This window comes from Camelus bactrianus, chromosome 6 (assembly GCF_048773025.1).
Source record: "Camelus bactrianus isolate YW-2024 breed Bactrian camel chromosome 6, ASM4877302v1, whole genome shotgun sequence".
In the NCBI taxonomy this organism is placed as follows: domain Eukaryota; kingdom Metazoa; phylum Chordata; class Mammalia; order Artiodactyla; family Camelidae; genus Camelus; species Camelus bactrianus.
Window position 1 is genome coordinate 77,941,448 of NC_133544.1, and position 17,365 is coordinate 77,958,812.

General features: G+C 39.3%; 1 protein-coding gene across 3 annotated transcripts in view; it reads left to right on the forward strand.

The window, feature by feature from the left end:
- Positions 1-15,126, forward strand: part of SLC12A1 (solute carrier family 12 member 1) — a 78,435-nt gene extending 63,309 nt beyond the window's left edge. For all 3 annotated transcript variants that reach the window (XM_074366075.1, XM_074366074.1, XM_074366072.1), the window contains exons 21-27: positions 324-467; positions 3,278-3,409; positions 3,669-3,780; positions 5,510-5,596; positions 11,169-11,304; positions 12,697-12,764; positions 13,806-15,126. In XM_074366075.1, the coding sequence (XP_074222176.1) occupies positions 324-467; positions 3,278-3,409; positions 3,669-3,780; positions 5,510-5,596; positions 11,169-11,304; positions 12,697-12,764; positions 13,806-13,941 (815 nt within the window). In that variant the 3' untranslated portion in view covers positions 13,942-15,126. The remainder of the gene's footprint in view (positions 1-323; positions 468-3,277; positions 3,410-3,668; positions 3,781-5,509; positions 5,597-11,168; positions 11,305-12,696; positions 12,765-13,805) is intronic.
- The last annotated feature ends 2,239 nt before the right edge of the window (positions 15,127-17,365 follow it).

Consider the following 17,365-nt stretch of genomic DNA (forward strand, 5'->3'; position numbering starts at 1 on the left):
GCAGTGGATTTGGTTTTGAGGGGTTTTACCTGTAGTAAATAAAGATGGCATTAAGTGGTCTCCCTCACCCTCACAAAAAAAACCCAGTGTCTTCATGTATTGTAACTTAACACATAGAGCCATTTTTCTGAGCTAGTTGTTGCTTTCTGAATACAACTTACTGATATACGTTACTTTTTAATAATCATTTAGAAAAATCATATTATGTATAAATAATCATTCTATTGCATAGACACCATTTTTAATGTTAAAATTGTTCATAGATTGTTCCTGGAAACTTTGGCACTCTGAGTTAAGTAAGTGATTTTGTCTTCTTTCATCAGAAGAATTAGAGAAGTTAGAACAGGAGAGGCTGGCTTTGGAAGCCACTATCAAAGATAACGAATGTGAAGAAGGAAGTGGAGGCATCCGAGGCCTGTTTAAAAAGGCTAGCAAGCTGAACATTACCAAGCCAACTGCTAAGAAAGGTAAGTGCTTTTAAAATTCACAAGGAAGATGACAAGAGGAACCATGACTTGAGTATCTGTAGGGGTCAGCAGTCAGCGTCTAAGATGCTGGGGGTATTGAGTGTAGGTAAGGACTGAAAGACACTTCCTTAGAGAAGGTAGGACAGCTGAAAGGTAGACACTATTGTCATTTACCTACAACATTCACCCCTTTGTACCATCTTACTGTAAAAACTATGTTTTAAAATAACAGTATTTGTTTTGGGAGTCATATAGTGCTTCAGCGGACTGAACACCATAAAACAGAAAGTTCTTTGTTAAGGTGGAAAGGAGATAGGAATTCAAGACCGAGTACCCAGACTGATTACCTACACACAACCCCACACACCCCGTGCAGACACTTCAGGAAATTGAACGTCAACTGGTGCAGGTAAATAAGGGATCCAGCCAGAATTCTAAATTCAAAAAAGCATCTTTATCACAAACCAGAATTCTGGACTTGGGAATTCATTGACACTAATTACCTACAGATTTTGGCTGAACGGTACACTAATCTCTGAATGTTCAGTATACATCCTGGGAATGGAAGGTCACAAAATGAGACCTTGTTAGAAGTTTTATAAACAGGTGATTCAAAGATCTGATTTTTTTTTTTTTTTTTTTTTTTTGGAAAGTTGCATTCTTTCCAGAAACACTGCAGGCTTGAGTTAAATGAAGTACACAGCGACCTCTTCTGGTAGAAAATTAGAACATTAACATTCACTTCTTTCATGCACAAATAATCCTGAAGTTGCTGAAATCATTCACTGGTGTGAGGCTCAGGAAAGATCATTTCTCTGGCAGGGTCTCCAAGTCAAGCTGCAAGTTCCAAACTGAGACTTAGCAGGCTGCTGGTTTAGGTTGACAGGAGCCAACCTTTCAAAGAGGCCCTTCAAAGAGGCCATCTCCCACCCTGGGAAAAGTTTGACTCTGTTTGCTTGTTTTCCTACAATAAACTAAGGACTAAATTTCACCTGTCATGTGATTTTTATATATTTACATAGAAAAATGGGAAATACAAATATTTCCCCCCTTAAAATAATAGAGGTACCCTTGGGTGCCAGGAATATTCCTGGGCTAGGAGAGAATCTACTGTGTAGTACTCCCATTAAAATGACATTTTCTAGACAACTGATGCATTTGAATCTAAAGTTGGAGGTACATCAGGACTTTCAGGGTGCAAATATTAGAACAAGACCATCTGGACGCTAACTGTTATCTTCTTCCCTTTCCAATTATTTGGTGTACTTGTGAAAGGAATTAACTATCCATTGAATCTGCTCTATGCAGCGGTACAGTTTGAAAAGCAATGGAAAATTCAGAAGTCACAGCTCAATACCATTCTCTAGCTGATGGGGAGGAAAGAAGCATTAATGTCTTTATTAATGAAAGTGAGACTTCTTTATTCTGCGACTCTGTTTCTGCATCACAATACTTTTGGCAAAAATGTACACCTCTGAAAGTCAACATTTCTCAGAAGAGCAAAATTATGTTATGTTTTGTTTCCAACACCTGAATTTTCAAACACAGCTCTAAAGTAGGCCTCTTTCCTGCTCTGAGCTTTCATTAGTTGACAAGTCTTTTGAGTTCTAGATCAGGACCGACTCTGCCTTCAGGCCCTTATACATGAATCCTTTGGATGCTTTGATTTGCATGTAAGGGGGGCAGAGTTTGGTTCGTTTTGTAAAGATATTTACTTTCTCCGTCAGTGGTCCTATGGAGATAGAAACAATATGAGATAATTGCTTCAGAACTGACAGGCCCAAACATGGAAGCAGCAAAAGACAGAACAAAGCATCCTCAGAACCTCTTAGATCAGACAGGAAGCTCTGAAGAGGCTGTCAGCTCTACTCTAAGCACTATGCTGACACCATTTCTTTGAAATAGAGCGATGAAGTCACAACTTTCAAAGATGTGGGAATGAGAAATAACATATATGGTGTAGCAAAGAAATCCTACTGACAAATAGGAGCTAGGATCCTGCTCAAACAGTGCCCTAGTTCACTGGTGCACTTTCATCATGTCCATATTAGGGTGGAAATTGCATTTAAAAATGTGTTAAGTGCTTTGTGTGCACCTTTAACTATAACTCAAGAGAAGGTATGTGTTTCCATATTTCCTAGTTTCTTCATCTCATTCATGGGGAGTCAAATAGTTTGAATGGCTTTCCCTTAGATTCACAGGTTCCTTGAAAACAGAGGAGTAAGCCAGGCCAACGTTAGGACCAAAGGGTCACAGAGAGTCAAGATGGTCATGGTCCCTGGCAGCATTTATAATCCAGACATTTATGGAATTTACACCAAAATTGCACTCAAATGAACAAATTGTCTAATGAAGGAATATTTCTGATTCTTTTTCTTATCTCTAGAAAACCAATAACCATGTATTCTACCTTTAAGTAAATCTGGAAGTATGATTAAGTTGATTTATATTTGAAATTTGGAAAAATCGGGATATTTTGGTCTTTGCATCAGACAAGTTAGCATTACATGTCTAAATAATTCCACTCTGAGACAGATTACTAAGGACCTGAAAATAATCCACTGCTTTATAATGAAAACTGTAATCATGAAATCAATATCAAATTTGTCTGAACTGTTGGAGGTAATCCAAATTATCGTGGGATTCGACCTTTATCACTCCTTTATGAAGAACAGAGCTCACTCTACCCATAAGTATAATGACATAAATTCATGCCCCTTCCTCTATGTTCCTGAATAGACTTATTGGAAAGTTATTTTGTTTCTTTCCTCAAAAGACAAATGGATGTACCTCTTTCTTTTTCATTACAGACAACAGCATCAACACAATCCAGTCCATGCACGTGGGGGAGTTCAACCAGAAACTGGTGGAAGCCAGCACCCAATTTAAAAAGAAGCAAGGAAAAGGCACAATTGATGTTTGGTGGTTGTTTGATGATGGAGGTAAAAAAAAAAAAAAAAAATCCCAGAATATACACTAGGGAGCAGAATTTCTATGTTGATAAATTTAACAAACTGCTTGAGAAGGTATATGAAAACGGTATCAGTTAAAGCATAACATTTCTGTGTTCTCCAAAGATTTAAATTATTGAGGAGCTATGAATGTAGGAATGAATAAAGATGTAAAGCCATTCATTTCCTCTCCGTTAGATAGGCTCATCCTTTCTGTCATAATTTACTCTTTTTTTTTTTTTTTCTTCAGGGTTAACACTCCTTATCCCCTATATCTTGACTCTCAGAAAAAAGTGGAAAGACTGTAAATTAAGAATCTACGTCGGAGGGAAGATCAATCGCATTGAAGAAGAAAAGATTGCGTAAGTAATTTATCACTCACTCAAGTGTTAAAACATTTTGGATGTTTGTTGTTTTAATGCCTTAATTTTAAGCACTTTAAATATCTTTGAGGCACAATAAATTTAAAAGACAAAGCCACTGTGATAGACTTCATGTTTACTTGATTTCTGGTCGATAAATTATCTGCACAATTTTTCTGATCATTGTTTTCAAGTCCTTTTATACCTGTCCACGAATGCTTTCAACAAGCACTTGGCACAGAAGCCTCATCTCAAGTCCTGAATGAGAGTATCATTATCTTGTATAATGTTTATTTTATTCTGCCTAGTAAATGCATCTGAGAAAGGAAGAGCCTGAAGGAATTTGTGTCCAATATTTTCTTCTTGGAGGTTCAAACCTATTAACTCACAGCAGTCCCTCCAACACAGCACAATTAGAAGGGAACCGAGAGACTGCACCCGGTCTGAGTCTCAGCTCTGCCACCGATGAGCTGCAGGGTTTTGCAACAGTCACCGCACATATCTGGGTCCCCAGTTTCTCACTTGCAGTTTGAAAGAGTTTAAATGGATGACTGTTGATATCTCTTCTAGTTAAAAGAAATAAATAAGTCTTACAGTGTAGGTCTGTATCTTTCTTGTTAATTTAGTCATAGAATGTTGCTCTGTAGTTGTGAGAGCAACAAGCATGCTAAGAGTCTGGTGCATCCAAAGGTCTCTGGTGCAAACCTGAGAACCATCTCTGGCAGCTCTTGGTCCCTTATGGCATGCCTAAATCCGAGCCCTTCCTGGAACTGCTACTTCCAGAAATCACAAAATAATTACAGGCTTTTATTCAGGAATTTTTCATATTTTCTCCCCTCTCTTAGAAGGATATCATATATATTTAATCCCTCATAGAGTCATACTAAAATGGAAACTAACATGATGTCTACAATAATTTTTATTCTCTTAAACCCTCCAGTACCTTAGTGGGACAATTGATAAAATTTGACAATAGCTGGTAGACAAAATTGTAGTAGTAGGGCATTAGTGTTAAATTTCCTGCTTACAACAGTTGTACTCTGTTTATGAAACAGAACGTCCTTGGTCTTCCCACTGAAGTATCTAGAGGTAAAGGGGCCTGATATAAGCAACTCTTACTTTAAAATGGAAAACGGGTAGGTAGGTAGAAAGCCAGCAAGCAAGAAAGATACAGCTAGACAGATGTAGATAGAGAAAAAGAGAGCAGCAAATCAAATGCGGCAAAATATGAACAACTGGAGGATCTGAGCTTTCTTTGCTCTATACTTGTAACATTTTTGTAAATTTGAAATTATATCAAAATTTTCAGTTGCTGGGTGAAACAAAACCTCCAATATATAATGATATATAATAATTATTAGTTTTTCAGTAGCTTGTCACTAACTCTATAAAAATTATCAGCAACGTTGAAACTTGTTCTTTTTTCCAAATTGTATGGGAGAGTGGACAGCTCTCCATTACCTTCCCTGAAACATGAACGCAGAGCTGGGTTTGCTGTTTCTAGTGACTACACTTACAGAAATTTCTCTTTGCCTTCAGTGGGATAACTCGGTCCACACTTAGCTGTATTCATCAAGTACTATAATGAAAATCAAACACTAACCAAAGCCTTTGTCTGAAAGCGCAGCTGAAATAAGACATGATTGCTTTTGATGTCGTAAATACAAAACTCTTTGATTGAAAAGAGTTAAATATGCAATGACAAAGTGTTTCTGTCTTGTATTTTCAGAATGGCTTCCCTTCTGAGCAAATTTAGGATAAAATTTGCAGACATCCATATCATCGGTGACATCAACGTGAAGCCAAACAAGGAAAGGTATGAAACATTTAACAAGCTCCGTTGTTTATCTGTGGTACTTTCTCCTTCTCTTCTGCGTTGACTACTATAGGGTAAAAATGTTATGGATTTACCACAGTGACTTCTTGATAGGATATAATAAAAAGGCATTTCAAATAATCATGATGCAGAACTATCAGGTTTTAATGGAAGGGAAAGGTTTTAAGGTAAAGATGAGACTGAGAGGAGGAATTGTTGGAACACAGTTTAGTTACCAGTTTAGAACTGTCCTTCATGCTACTGGTTTCTGTGGTGGCAAGAGTAGTAGGAAGCTCACGCTCAGATGACTGACCTGAGCAGCCAGGGCAAGTTTTCATTATATAAAGTTACTGGTGGTGCATCCTGGATGGGGCACCTATGTGGACCCCCAAAGGGGGCCTCTAAAACTATCTGAAGCCTGGCAAGGAAATGTATTGGTTCCAAAATTTAAAAATAAAAAATTGAAATAATTGTTCAAATGTTCTAAACACAACATCATTCTAACCTCATTAATTGTTAAATTGGTCAAGTCCATGATATTTGAAAAACAACTTATAGGTTACATCTTCACAGGAGTTCCCAGAGGTGCAAGAAATTATAGCTGATTGTAAATTAAATAAACTACTTAGAGCAATAACTTAGCAATAATAAAATGTTTTCAGTTGTTTACCTGGATGCAGTTTAATACATTTTATTTGGGTGGAATGGGGCCTCTAAGGGTTAGAGTAGTGGGAGACACGAAGGTCTCAGTATGGCTTAAGCCCTCTCTGGCCTCTTGGACCTCTTCTCATTTCTGTTGACCATCACTTCTCCTTCCTCCTTGCAGTTCTTGATGGGTTGCAATTCCACATTCCTCAAGCCTTCTTGCTCTTCCCTTCTTGTGATTCATTGTTATCCCATATGAGCTTAATAACTAACTGAAAGTCATCCAGAATTGATTCATTCTTACTGACCAGACAGCAACCTCGAACTTCATGTCGTTGGAGGGTACTCAAGATTCCTCCAAGGCTATGGGTCACTTAAGAGAGCTTTACAAAACTCCTTCAGGGTGATGAGAAAGCTATAATCGACAGGGCTGGCCTGGATTACTGCTATGTAGTATTTCCTTGCATCATACAGACCACTAATGCCTTTCATTTCTTTATTTCTATAGTTACAAATGCTTAAGAAAAATTAAGAACAGATTTATCATTCTCCTTGGTAAATGGAATTAACATTCTGATGTGAACTGAGATGTCATGCTGTAAACTCTGGTAGCCTTCCACATTTCATTTGAAGAATTTTAATTCCTAAATCGTTGCCTTTTGGCATTTGTAGTGATGTGATCGAAAGGGCTCATCTTAGGGCTCTAACTGGTGGAAGTGCATTCTCTTTCATACACAGCGGGTCCAATGATTCCCTGGTATATGCCACTCAACAACAGGTCAGAGCCTTCCAGGGCTCTGGAAGCACAGGACCATTTACTGTTTTCTAGCGCACAGTCACAATGTCCCCTATGACTTTAAATTTTTCTATAAGCTCTGGCTCAGTGCTTGGCACAGATTAGTCACTTGCCAGAGCTGAATTCTTCTTGCTGTTGTTTGTCTTATCAGCAGCTAAGGACTGTCTGTGCTTGCTGATTAATTTGTTTCTATATCCTTTGCCTCTTTATCCATCAATTCCGTATTTCCTTCCTTTCCTTTTTTTTTTTTTTCTCTTTCATGCTGGTCTCTGCCCAGCCGCCGCGGTCACCCCCTGCATACCCATCCCTTCTGTCCTATAACTGAGGATGCCAGTGCACCTCTTCCACTAGCCGTGCCTCTTCCTTCTCTAAGCGCCCATCACAGCCTAGACACTCTTCATCTTACCACCCCTGACCTTTGTTCCATGGTTTCCTCTTCTTAAGGAGCAAACTCTATGCTCAATTGTACGAAACAAAGGACCCAGGCATTTGGGCTTCTGTCCTGATTTTAAAATTTGATTTTAGACACCATTTTGATTTGGTGTTTCTTACATATCCTCAGCATTCTGCAATGAAGAGATCTATTTCCCTTTCTCAGGAAAAAATGAATTAGTTTTCACAATTGTGGAGATTTTCTCTGTGATATTTCAAGGTCTTGAGGAAGATGCAGGGAAAAAAAAATCCAACTCATTCTTACTGGAATGATGGCAGTTAATGTACCCTGGTGTGAAGACAAAAGGCCACGAGGAAGAGGTGTGCTGGAAGTGCCACCCTCCTGTCTTCAGTCTTCTGCTACAAGTGATGCCATGTTACTTTACAGGACAGTCAGATACCTGATACTGGCAATAGCTTTTCCAATATTTGAAGGTAAATTTTAGAATAAATAATGGTCGTTCAGTAAATCTCACAAATGGCCACTGGTAGCACATCTAGCACCTATGTGATAATTTTTAAAAGGCAGCTCCTCTGGTTTAACTAGAGAAAGAGGGAGAACTCTTGCCCTGGGCTGACGCAGCCCCAGGCCCAGGGCCCAAGCTTACAGCACGGCCCCAGTTTCAGCTCTTCCACGGGCCTTCTTGGCCAGGCAGCCCTCATCCACCACTGACAACTATCTCCTGATCGCTGCTCTTTCTTGGTCACTAGGGGACACACAATGTCGAAAATAGTTTGTCAGTGACTTCCATGTTGGAGGGTAGTGTTAAATGCCCTTCAGTTGCCTTTAATAGATCTTTTAACTACCCATAAAACATGAGTAGGTCCTGATGGAGACATCCTATCATAGAAACATTATCTATAAATACAGTGGAGCAAGGGTGAAAGGGAGTACAAAAGCAAAGTTAATGAGAAAATAATTGAGTCAGGGGAAACTGAAAAGCTCATGTGGTTACATTTCGTTTTGTATTGTGTAGACTGAATTAAAAGTCATAGGCCAAAACGGCAGCAATCTTTGTACAGAAATCAAAGAGAAACTAGAAGCAATTAACTAGATAACTTCGTTTAAAGATGCTAGCATGATCACAAAAACAACAAGTACAATAACTTGAGAGAAAGACTCTTAACATGAAGTTAGGGGAAAATTTTTATGCAGTTAAAATTGTTTTAAACTTTGTTATTATGAGGAACAAGGATGGGGAAGGCAGGGCAGATATAAGTTAATTTTTTTAATTGAATTAATTCTCATTTATATTTAATGGCATGTAATACTTGGACTATTCTATAGTCAGTTAAAGAACATTTGTACGAAAAATCAGATTTAATGGGAATCAAAATAGAAATCTTGAGCTACCTTTGGAATACCTAGCTAGGAGAAGGGAGAATGGCCATTTCAGGGGTGAGCCTTAGGATGAAGAAGTTGAAGACAAACATAGATGATGAGCAGTAAGAGTTTAGAGAAAATAGATGGACAAATATAGCCCAATTATAACCTACTGTGTCACTTAGCATGTTTCAGTTACAAGTAAAAGAAAACTTCACTCATGGTAACTTAAATAATGGAAATTATTTTCAAACTTAACTGAAAAATCTGAATGTATTTTGGCTTTCAGGCAAAGCTTGGTCTAGAAGGTTAATTTTGCAATTAAGGGCTAAATTTCTTTCATTTTCTCTGTTCTGCCTTACATTATGAAATTATCAATCAAAGTTGATTTAGCTTATAAAAACACGATGACTGCCCATAGCAATAAGGACTACATATTTGCTCATTTATGTTCAGTGGGAGAGGAAGTCTGTCTCTTCCCAGACATTGAACTCAGGCTGTGGACTCCATTCAGGTCACGCCAACCTAAGCCTCTGAGCCACTCACTGTGGTTGGTGGAATGCTGAGTGCCTATTGGTCAAGCTTGCCGGGGTCATGTGCCCTTGCTGGCCAATCACTCTGGCAGAAGGAATAGAATGGTGCTGACTGGCCTAAGCTGGGGATGGAGTCATTCCCACCCAAACTACGATGGAGAAGCATAGTATAGATGCTGGGGAGATAACCAGCAATCTCCACTCCACTTTCCATTTCTTGGGAAACTTTTTGAACTGGTCTTTCTAATAAGTACCTGGGCTGAGATGCAAAGAAAACTCTTGTCCTGATCAAAATAAGTGTATGCAGTGCTTAAACAGAGAAACTGACAATTGCTAACCTCTCAGCCCTATGGCTGTTGAGTAAAAACTTGCTTTTACAGGGCACTGCATACTTTTCAGAGCTGTCACTCAAATCATCATATCGATGCTCACACCAATAATCTCTTGCCAGCTCTGAGCAGCCATCATCACCCCCTTTTATAGGCAAGGTTACCCAGGTCAAGGACAATGGAGGAGCTGGACCAAGAGCCCGGGCTCTTCTTTCCTAGGCCAGCACCTTTGCACTAATTACTACCAGCGTCTCTGAAAGCATAGCACTGCTGCGAGGAATAGCAAATAAAAGCATTGTGTGGTTGAAAGAGTAATAGGGCAGATCAGTCTTACTCCTCCCCTGTCATTGTCTACCTCTCCAAATAAGTCAAAGCATCAGAAATCTACTGCATTAAGTACCTCTTCAATCCCTTAACAAAAGGACACTGCTAGGGACATCCTACTCCTTTGTAATCTCCCTAATTTGATCTGCAAATCCTAAATCAGGCCAACTGATGAGATCATTGAACTCATCGTTTCATATTTTAATTTCTTAACCTAATGGCACTTTGATTCTAATTATGGTTCATCCCAAAGCTACTAAGTTATCAGTAAGCTACATTATGTAAAACCAAAGAAAATTATTTATATTTGAGGTCATCTTATAGTAACATAGTGAAGACAATAACTCCCATAAATTATAAGCTTTGTTTTGTGCTATCATTTAAAAAATAAATCTTGGGAGAGTCTTATGAAAGACATGAGTGAGGTTTTTCAGCAATTTTTTAAATGTTCTGCAGTATTTTAAAAAATAGTGCTCCTACTTTTCTATTCAATGATTTCTTCTTAATTGCTCTAAAATGGCCTCAGATTTTAAAATACCATTGATTTTTTGTTCTTTCCTCTAACATGCACCTGAACAATAGCCGTTTAAAAATCTCAGGCAGCAACATCAGACTCCAGAAGGACAAAGGCCGCAGTATTTGCAGCAAACATTCAAACTGTTCTGTAATGATTAAACTTGCAGGATCCCTTCCTGTCCTCCGACCTGCCCACAGCTCCTGCCACGAGTGGGAGTTGCCATGTGGACTAAAGATGAGGAGGGCAATCCTATCTGACTCTCAAGGATGCTAGTTCATCTCCTGCATTAATTCATGAATGTCTCCCATAGAATCTGTAAAGTAAGCAGATGGAAACTCATTTATGGACTGAAGTGTCTACATTACAACTGTGTCTTTGACTACACTGTGTAGAAAATGTATTTGTAGAATAATTACTACCTATGTGTCTGTGTGTTTATCTACTAGTAGGCTAACAGGACCGCACATACGTTAAGGCCTTTCCTTGGGTAGGGAGGCACTACTGTAGCCCTGGTATTACTCACAGAAAATCCCCTGCAAAGATAATTCTTAAAAGATTTGCATGACATTCAGCTCTGATTCTGCAGCCAGCAGAGCTAGTCATACCTGGAGTATCTGTGAAATAATGAGTTAGTTTCCCACTGTGAGGCCTCTTTTATAATTCCAATTTCAGTTGGAAAGTCTTTGAAGAGATGATTGAACCATATCGTCTCCATGAAAGCTGCAAAGATTTAACAACTGCTGAGAAACTAAAGAGAGAAACTCCGTGGAAAATTACAGATGCAGAGCTGGAAGCAGTCAAGGAAAAGGTAGGGACTTGTCTTCCTTAATTTTTACTTTGCTATCTAACTGGCTGAAAAAGAAAACAGTGGTTGATTTAAAGATCAAGAAGTAATGTATCACACAGAATTTCATTATTCAAGAGCCAGGGTTTCTGCATATTTCAAGTACTTTTCTAATCATATTATTGAATATGAGAATTTAGAAAACTGTTTTCATTTTTTAATATAAAATCAATTTTTTAAGTTAAAAAAGCAGGCTATTGATACATATTATGGAGTCTTCTTTCCAATTTAATTTTATAGAACAGGAAACAGACCCATCCATCTAAAATAATTTAAGTCAATACGTATGCAAAGTAGATATAGATTGGCTCACAATTTGACACAGTCACAAAGAATTTTAACCTGATAAAGATAGCTATAAAAACTAATGTAGGGATCTGAGAAAATATGTAATTGGAACAATGAACAGGAAAGTTGGATATTGCACATCTTGTAGGATGGAAGTAAAATGGTGAGCTTTTCTAGGAGAATCCAATGAAATGGCAGTTAACCTGCATCCGGCCTGAGCTGAATGAAGTTGTAATAGTGAGGAGGGTGGACAGGGCAGGGACATAAGAAAAAGCAGAATAATTAACAACTGAATTGGATTGGACATTCAGGGAAAAGCACCACAAAAGAACCTCTAAACTACAAAATTTAAATAAACTAAATTAGAAGCTGAAGTTGGAACAAATTAGAGCAAAAGATACTAAAAGCCTCTCAAACTTAGTGGAAAAAATACTGAGCTAAGAATCATAAACTCTGTGTGTGATAAACTGCCCAGTTCTAACAAAAACTTTTCATATAATTGAGCAAATCACATGTCTAACCCTTGGTTTCTGAACTAGTGAAAGGTAGTAAGTATTACTCTCATCACTGCAAAATAGTTCGTGTAGTTATTTTTCCAAGTGAATCTTTTGGTGACTTTTTCATTGAAACCAGTCCCCTGGGCGGGAAAATACTCAAAGAGCTTAAAGAAAGGTAGACCAGGATATAATCTATGTTCTCAGGTTATCAAATTAGTATCAAGATTAGATTAGTTTTCTTTAACTGCAAATCTGTTCCTTAGCACCAGCCATTCTCATCTTCTTTTTACTGTTATCCATGTTGTTTGCAGGCTTTTTCTTTTTTGTTTGTTTGTTTTTCTTCTAGAATTTAATTTGCCACTATAGCACAATGACAGTCTGGTCTTATTCTTTCCATTTCTAAAATTTCCCTTGAATTCTTAAAACACTGTGTTTCCAAATCTGAATGAAATAATAATTGTTTTTGAAAGGTGAGGTTTTTCTACTTGTCCATAATTTGAGGTAAGAAGATAAATTCTCATTCAGAATTCTGAGAGAACTGCCCTCAACAAAATCTGAATGTTGTCCACAGAGTTACCGCCAAGTTCGACTGAACGAACTTCTACAGGAGCACTCGAGAGCTGCGAATCTCATAGTCCTGTAAGTGTCATGGCAGACATTTAAGACTGCCACAGAGAAATGTTAGGCACATGGGTTAATCAGTTTAAGGACTCACAACTGTTGAGGTGGAAAGTTAAATTTGGAACACGTGAGATTTTAGACTGCAAGGGAAAATAAATCCCACACTGAAGCCCTGACACCTGGGGCCCACGGGCTTTCGAGGGCTCCTTTTGGATTTTCTGCCACGTGTGCCCCACCCACAGGGCCAGGGGCAAGCACGTGCGCCTCCAGAACCCTGGTTCCCCCTCTAGAGCACACTCCTGGAAACTGACCCTGGAATTCCCTGCCAAATGAGCCCTAAGTCTGCCACCAGGGTTCACAGGCACCTTCCTGGATAGCTGCTCCTGAGGCGTGGAGTCCGCAGCATGTCCACAAGACTCCGTGCCATGTGGGGGGAGGCCAGGGTGCCAGAAAAAGGACAGGACACTGAGGGCTATTTTCCATTTCCACTCTTTGCCCTCCACCCTACAAATGTTAGGGGAATACCTGCTGAAAATATGTTTACCTAAAGATTGATTGCTAAACATGAAAGCCAGCAATTTCACATTTGTATCTCATGAACGGACTCCTACGTGCAGAGGCAAGTACGTCTTCAGGCAAGATCTACACTAGAGGACTCTCCATCTAAGACATAGGCCTGTCTCCTGAGTGGGGTGGTAGGATTCAAATAGCTCTCCCAAACAGAAGAGATTTAAACTATTAGGAAAACTCATTTTTCCCAAAAGGGGAAAGGTATTGGTTGATCAAATTTTCTATTTTAAGAGGAGTGAAAATTTATATTTATGCTTTGTCTCCAGCCTACAATGCCGTGGCCTATTTTTCTGGTTTATAGACAGTGTATTATCTGAGAAACAATCAGTTTAATACCAATACTTAAAATAATTTCCATGCTTTCATTTTGTGGGGGAGGGGTAAAAGGGTCAGGCCACTCACTGGTTATTACACAGCTCGGATAACGAGCGATGTTACTGCTGGCAATAATTGTCACTTTTGTTCTTTATTTTTCCTCCATGCTGTCAGGAGCCTTCCAGTGGCAAGAAAAGGATCTATATCAGATTGGCTGTACATGGCTTGGCTGGAAATCCTCACGAAGAACCTCCCTCCCGTCTTACTAGTTAGAGGAAATCACAAAAATGTCCTGACATTTTACTCTTAAAAGACAAAGGATTGGCACACATTTTAATGCAATGTATGAATAATTAGAAACATGTTTCAGTACTTTATGTTATAAATCTGATCTGTGGATATGCAAGAGTCTCTCTAGAGACTATCCTGCAGGATTCCCAGTAAACTTGGTCATTTTCTTTTTATTGTTAGTTAGTGGGAGCTTTTTTTTTCTTCCCTATCAGCTTAAGGGGGTGTCAAAGCCAACGCTATCCCTGGAAAAACATCTTTGTTATTGCTGTTGGTAAATAAGAAAATTAAGCAAACCCATGGTGGCTTATGCTGGTGAAAACCACCAACCTATTGTAAGCTTTCCCAGGCACATCTAATCTTTTGTTTGCTTCTAGGCCCTGGGAGAGGCCTCAGCCCCACAGCAGTTTCTCATTAAATGCTTACTGACAGTCTGGTATAGTAACTGTGGGTGGTTATCAAAGGAAAAAACCAACTGGGCAGGAAACGTGATTATGCGTGGCCTCCTGAGAAGCTTACACCTATAAAGAAGATTTGAAAATCAGTAACTGAAAACTTTAAGAAGTACTTGATTCTACACCATGTTTAAAGCGGTTACCTAAATAGGGTTATTTAATGTAACACAGATTATACACTTAGAGCGATCTGAGCGATCATTGATAACATACAGCTTCAACCTGGATCTGACTGCAAAATGCATTAGCTGGATTAGGAGGCAACATATATTCCAATTAGATGCAATATATCCCATTCTTAATACATAAATTTTAATTGCTTTCCTTGCTAAATATTTGGAAATTTCCAGCATGGTATTACTTTGCATTATTTTTTTCTAAGTAAGTGGTTAGCACAGATGAAATCTTCATAGATGTTTAATTGAAAGCCAAGTACCACACATTTTCAAAATGTTATAAAGAAATATATCCAGAATCATATTCTTAGTTACTTTATATAGTGATTGTTTAGGTTTAAAAGAATAATTAAAGTATGAAGTGGAGATGCTTGCAAATTTGGGATATATATACAAGTATTGATTTTTTTAAATTTGTTAGTATTCCTATAATACTTAATCACATTAAAAAAAAAACTCAAATTTTTTTCTGATGAATGGCTTGATTATTTTTTCCTGACATAATATGACTGTTTATTCTAACTGATAAAATATAAGGGGGAAAAAATCAACCTGAAATAAAGGCACTCAAATTCGTTTGCTCTGGCCTAGGTCATGTTTTTACCTTTCAGTCGCTAAAATCACAGCGCAATGTTGTATCAGATGTGAGCTGAAAACCTCAATCAGTTGCCTCATCTGCTGGTTGTTTAAAGCTGGGATTCAAGATTAGGACTTTCGAGCCAGACTTTGGCCTCAGAAGAACAACTAGGGAGGGAAAAGGGAAGCATCAAAGTTTAAGCAGCAGGATATCCCTATCCCAAATCCAACACCGCTGGACTTAACTCAGGCCGCATCTAACCCTCTCTCTTGAGCCCTATGCACCTGAAATCCAAATGGCTAGGTGCCATCCTGGTGACCAGGGCCAGGAGCACCCAGCCTCATCTGCGCCAGACACTTCTCTGAAACACTTGAGTGGGCCCCTGGAAAAGGTGAACGGTAACATAACTTCTGTAACAGGAAATGCTGGCTCTCGTTTCTTGGAGAGGCTGCTGCATGTTGGGTTGAAACAGATTCAGAGTTTAGCATAGAGCATGTTTAGTAAGGAGTGGCCTTGGGATCAACACCTGTGGAAGGGAGGGGTGAAAGCGGGAAAGGTGAAGGAAAGGTAAGCTGTGATACAGGCCCAAGGACAGCCTCAGTGACCCCAACAGGCACTCTGTGGGAGACAGAATGTCCCCTCAGAGCAGTCCTGTGCAGGGCTGAGGGGGCCAGGCCATTACACTCCCACGTAGATCAATCATGGGCTGTGGGCTGCCTGGGGAAGGGTATGAACTTGGACAAGGCAACTCTTTGCAGCTGAGGCATCCTGAAGGGCCTGACAGCCTGTCTGCTGACGGCACTCCCAAGTGCTGCGCAGATAAGCCCTTCATTAAACGTGGTCTGGGTGGGGCACCACCATGCTAACTGCAGAGGTCATATGAAGTAGTGGGGGGAAAAACTCAGACTGGACTGAGTTCAAATCTGACTCACCATCTATTAGTGGTGTTAACTTAAACTAGTTATTTAATTTTTTGAGGGCTATTGGCAAGAGAATGACCAAAGGGATGTCCCCTGGGTTCCAGGTTAACAAAGGGGGAGAACATGGACTGACAAAAAAAGGGACAGGTGGCAGTAGGGGACTAGTAATCTTGAGGTCAAGAGCAGCTGTATTGGGAATAGGTTAGGGTAGCAGAAAATTGAAAGGATGGGACTATGGTCAGATATCAGCAGATTTTTTAGCCCTCAGTGTCCTGTCCTTGTCCTTTGATTTACCCAACTCTATTAACCCAATCTCCTACCACCTCCATGTCTACACTCAGGTTTCTGAACAAGAAGTTGCACAGTCCTGCTCATTAATGTCCATCTTTCTCTGTCCCCTCAGTTTGTGCATGTTTCTCATCAGCATTCTTCCCCTTTCCTCACGATGACTTTTCAGCATCTTTATCACTTACTCAGTTGATGACCCTGCAACCATCCCTACAGTATACCCATGTACATATAGTCATAAAAGTTTCTACATAAAGAGGACCATGCTGGGAGCATTGTCTTACAATTCCTTCCCTTAATACTCAATTTGAGAACTCTTTCAATGGAAGCTTTTAAAAAAGATTATAGATTCTTGAGGACTACCATAAACCTGCTAAATCAGAAGCTGTGGGAGAGGGACTGAGGAATCTGTGTATTTTGATGATCCACAAGATTTTGGAACTACTGCTTCAGGTAGTCTTTCCAATTCCTGTAACTTGACTCCCACCACATGCTGATGTCTCCCAAATTCATATTTCTAAATCAGAGCTCCCCTAAGTCTCAGATCCATATAGTCAACCACTGATTTTCATGGTGTTTCTCTTTGTATATCCTGCAGACACTCTTAGGACAGGGTGACCAGATTTCTGTTAAAAAAAAAAATACACACACACACACATACACACATAAAACTAGAGCAAAGGCATCTAATTTTCCTTCTCCATTGTCTTTCGAATCCCCTCTGAAATGACCAAAGGAACATAAAAATATGGAAGTTCTTCACAGCAGGAAATTAAGGCAGGATACCATCTATATGATACCATTTTTAGAAATACAAGCAAGCTAGAGTTTACACGGGATAAGATTGATGGAAGCTAGTAAAGGTCAGCTTGCCACCAAAACTGCTGAGAAAAATTCAGTAAGTCACAGGGAATAATTGCAGGAGGCCCTAAACCCTCCCCCGGTTTGCAGGTGGAGGTGAGACGCCGAAGGTAGGGCAGACAGAGTGCAGCACGGGGTGGGATCCCTCCTGCTGGATACCAAGAGTATT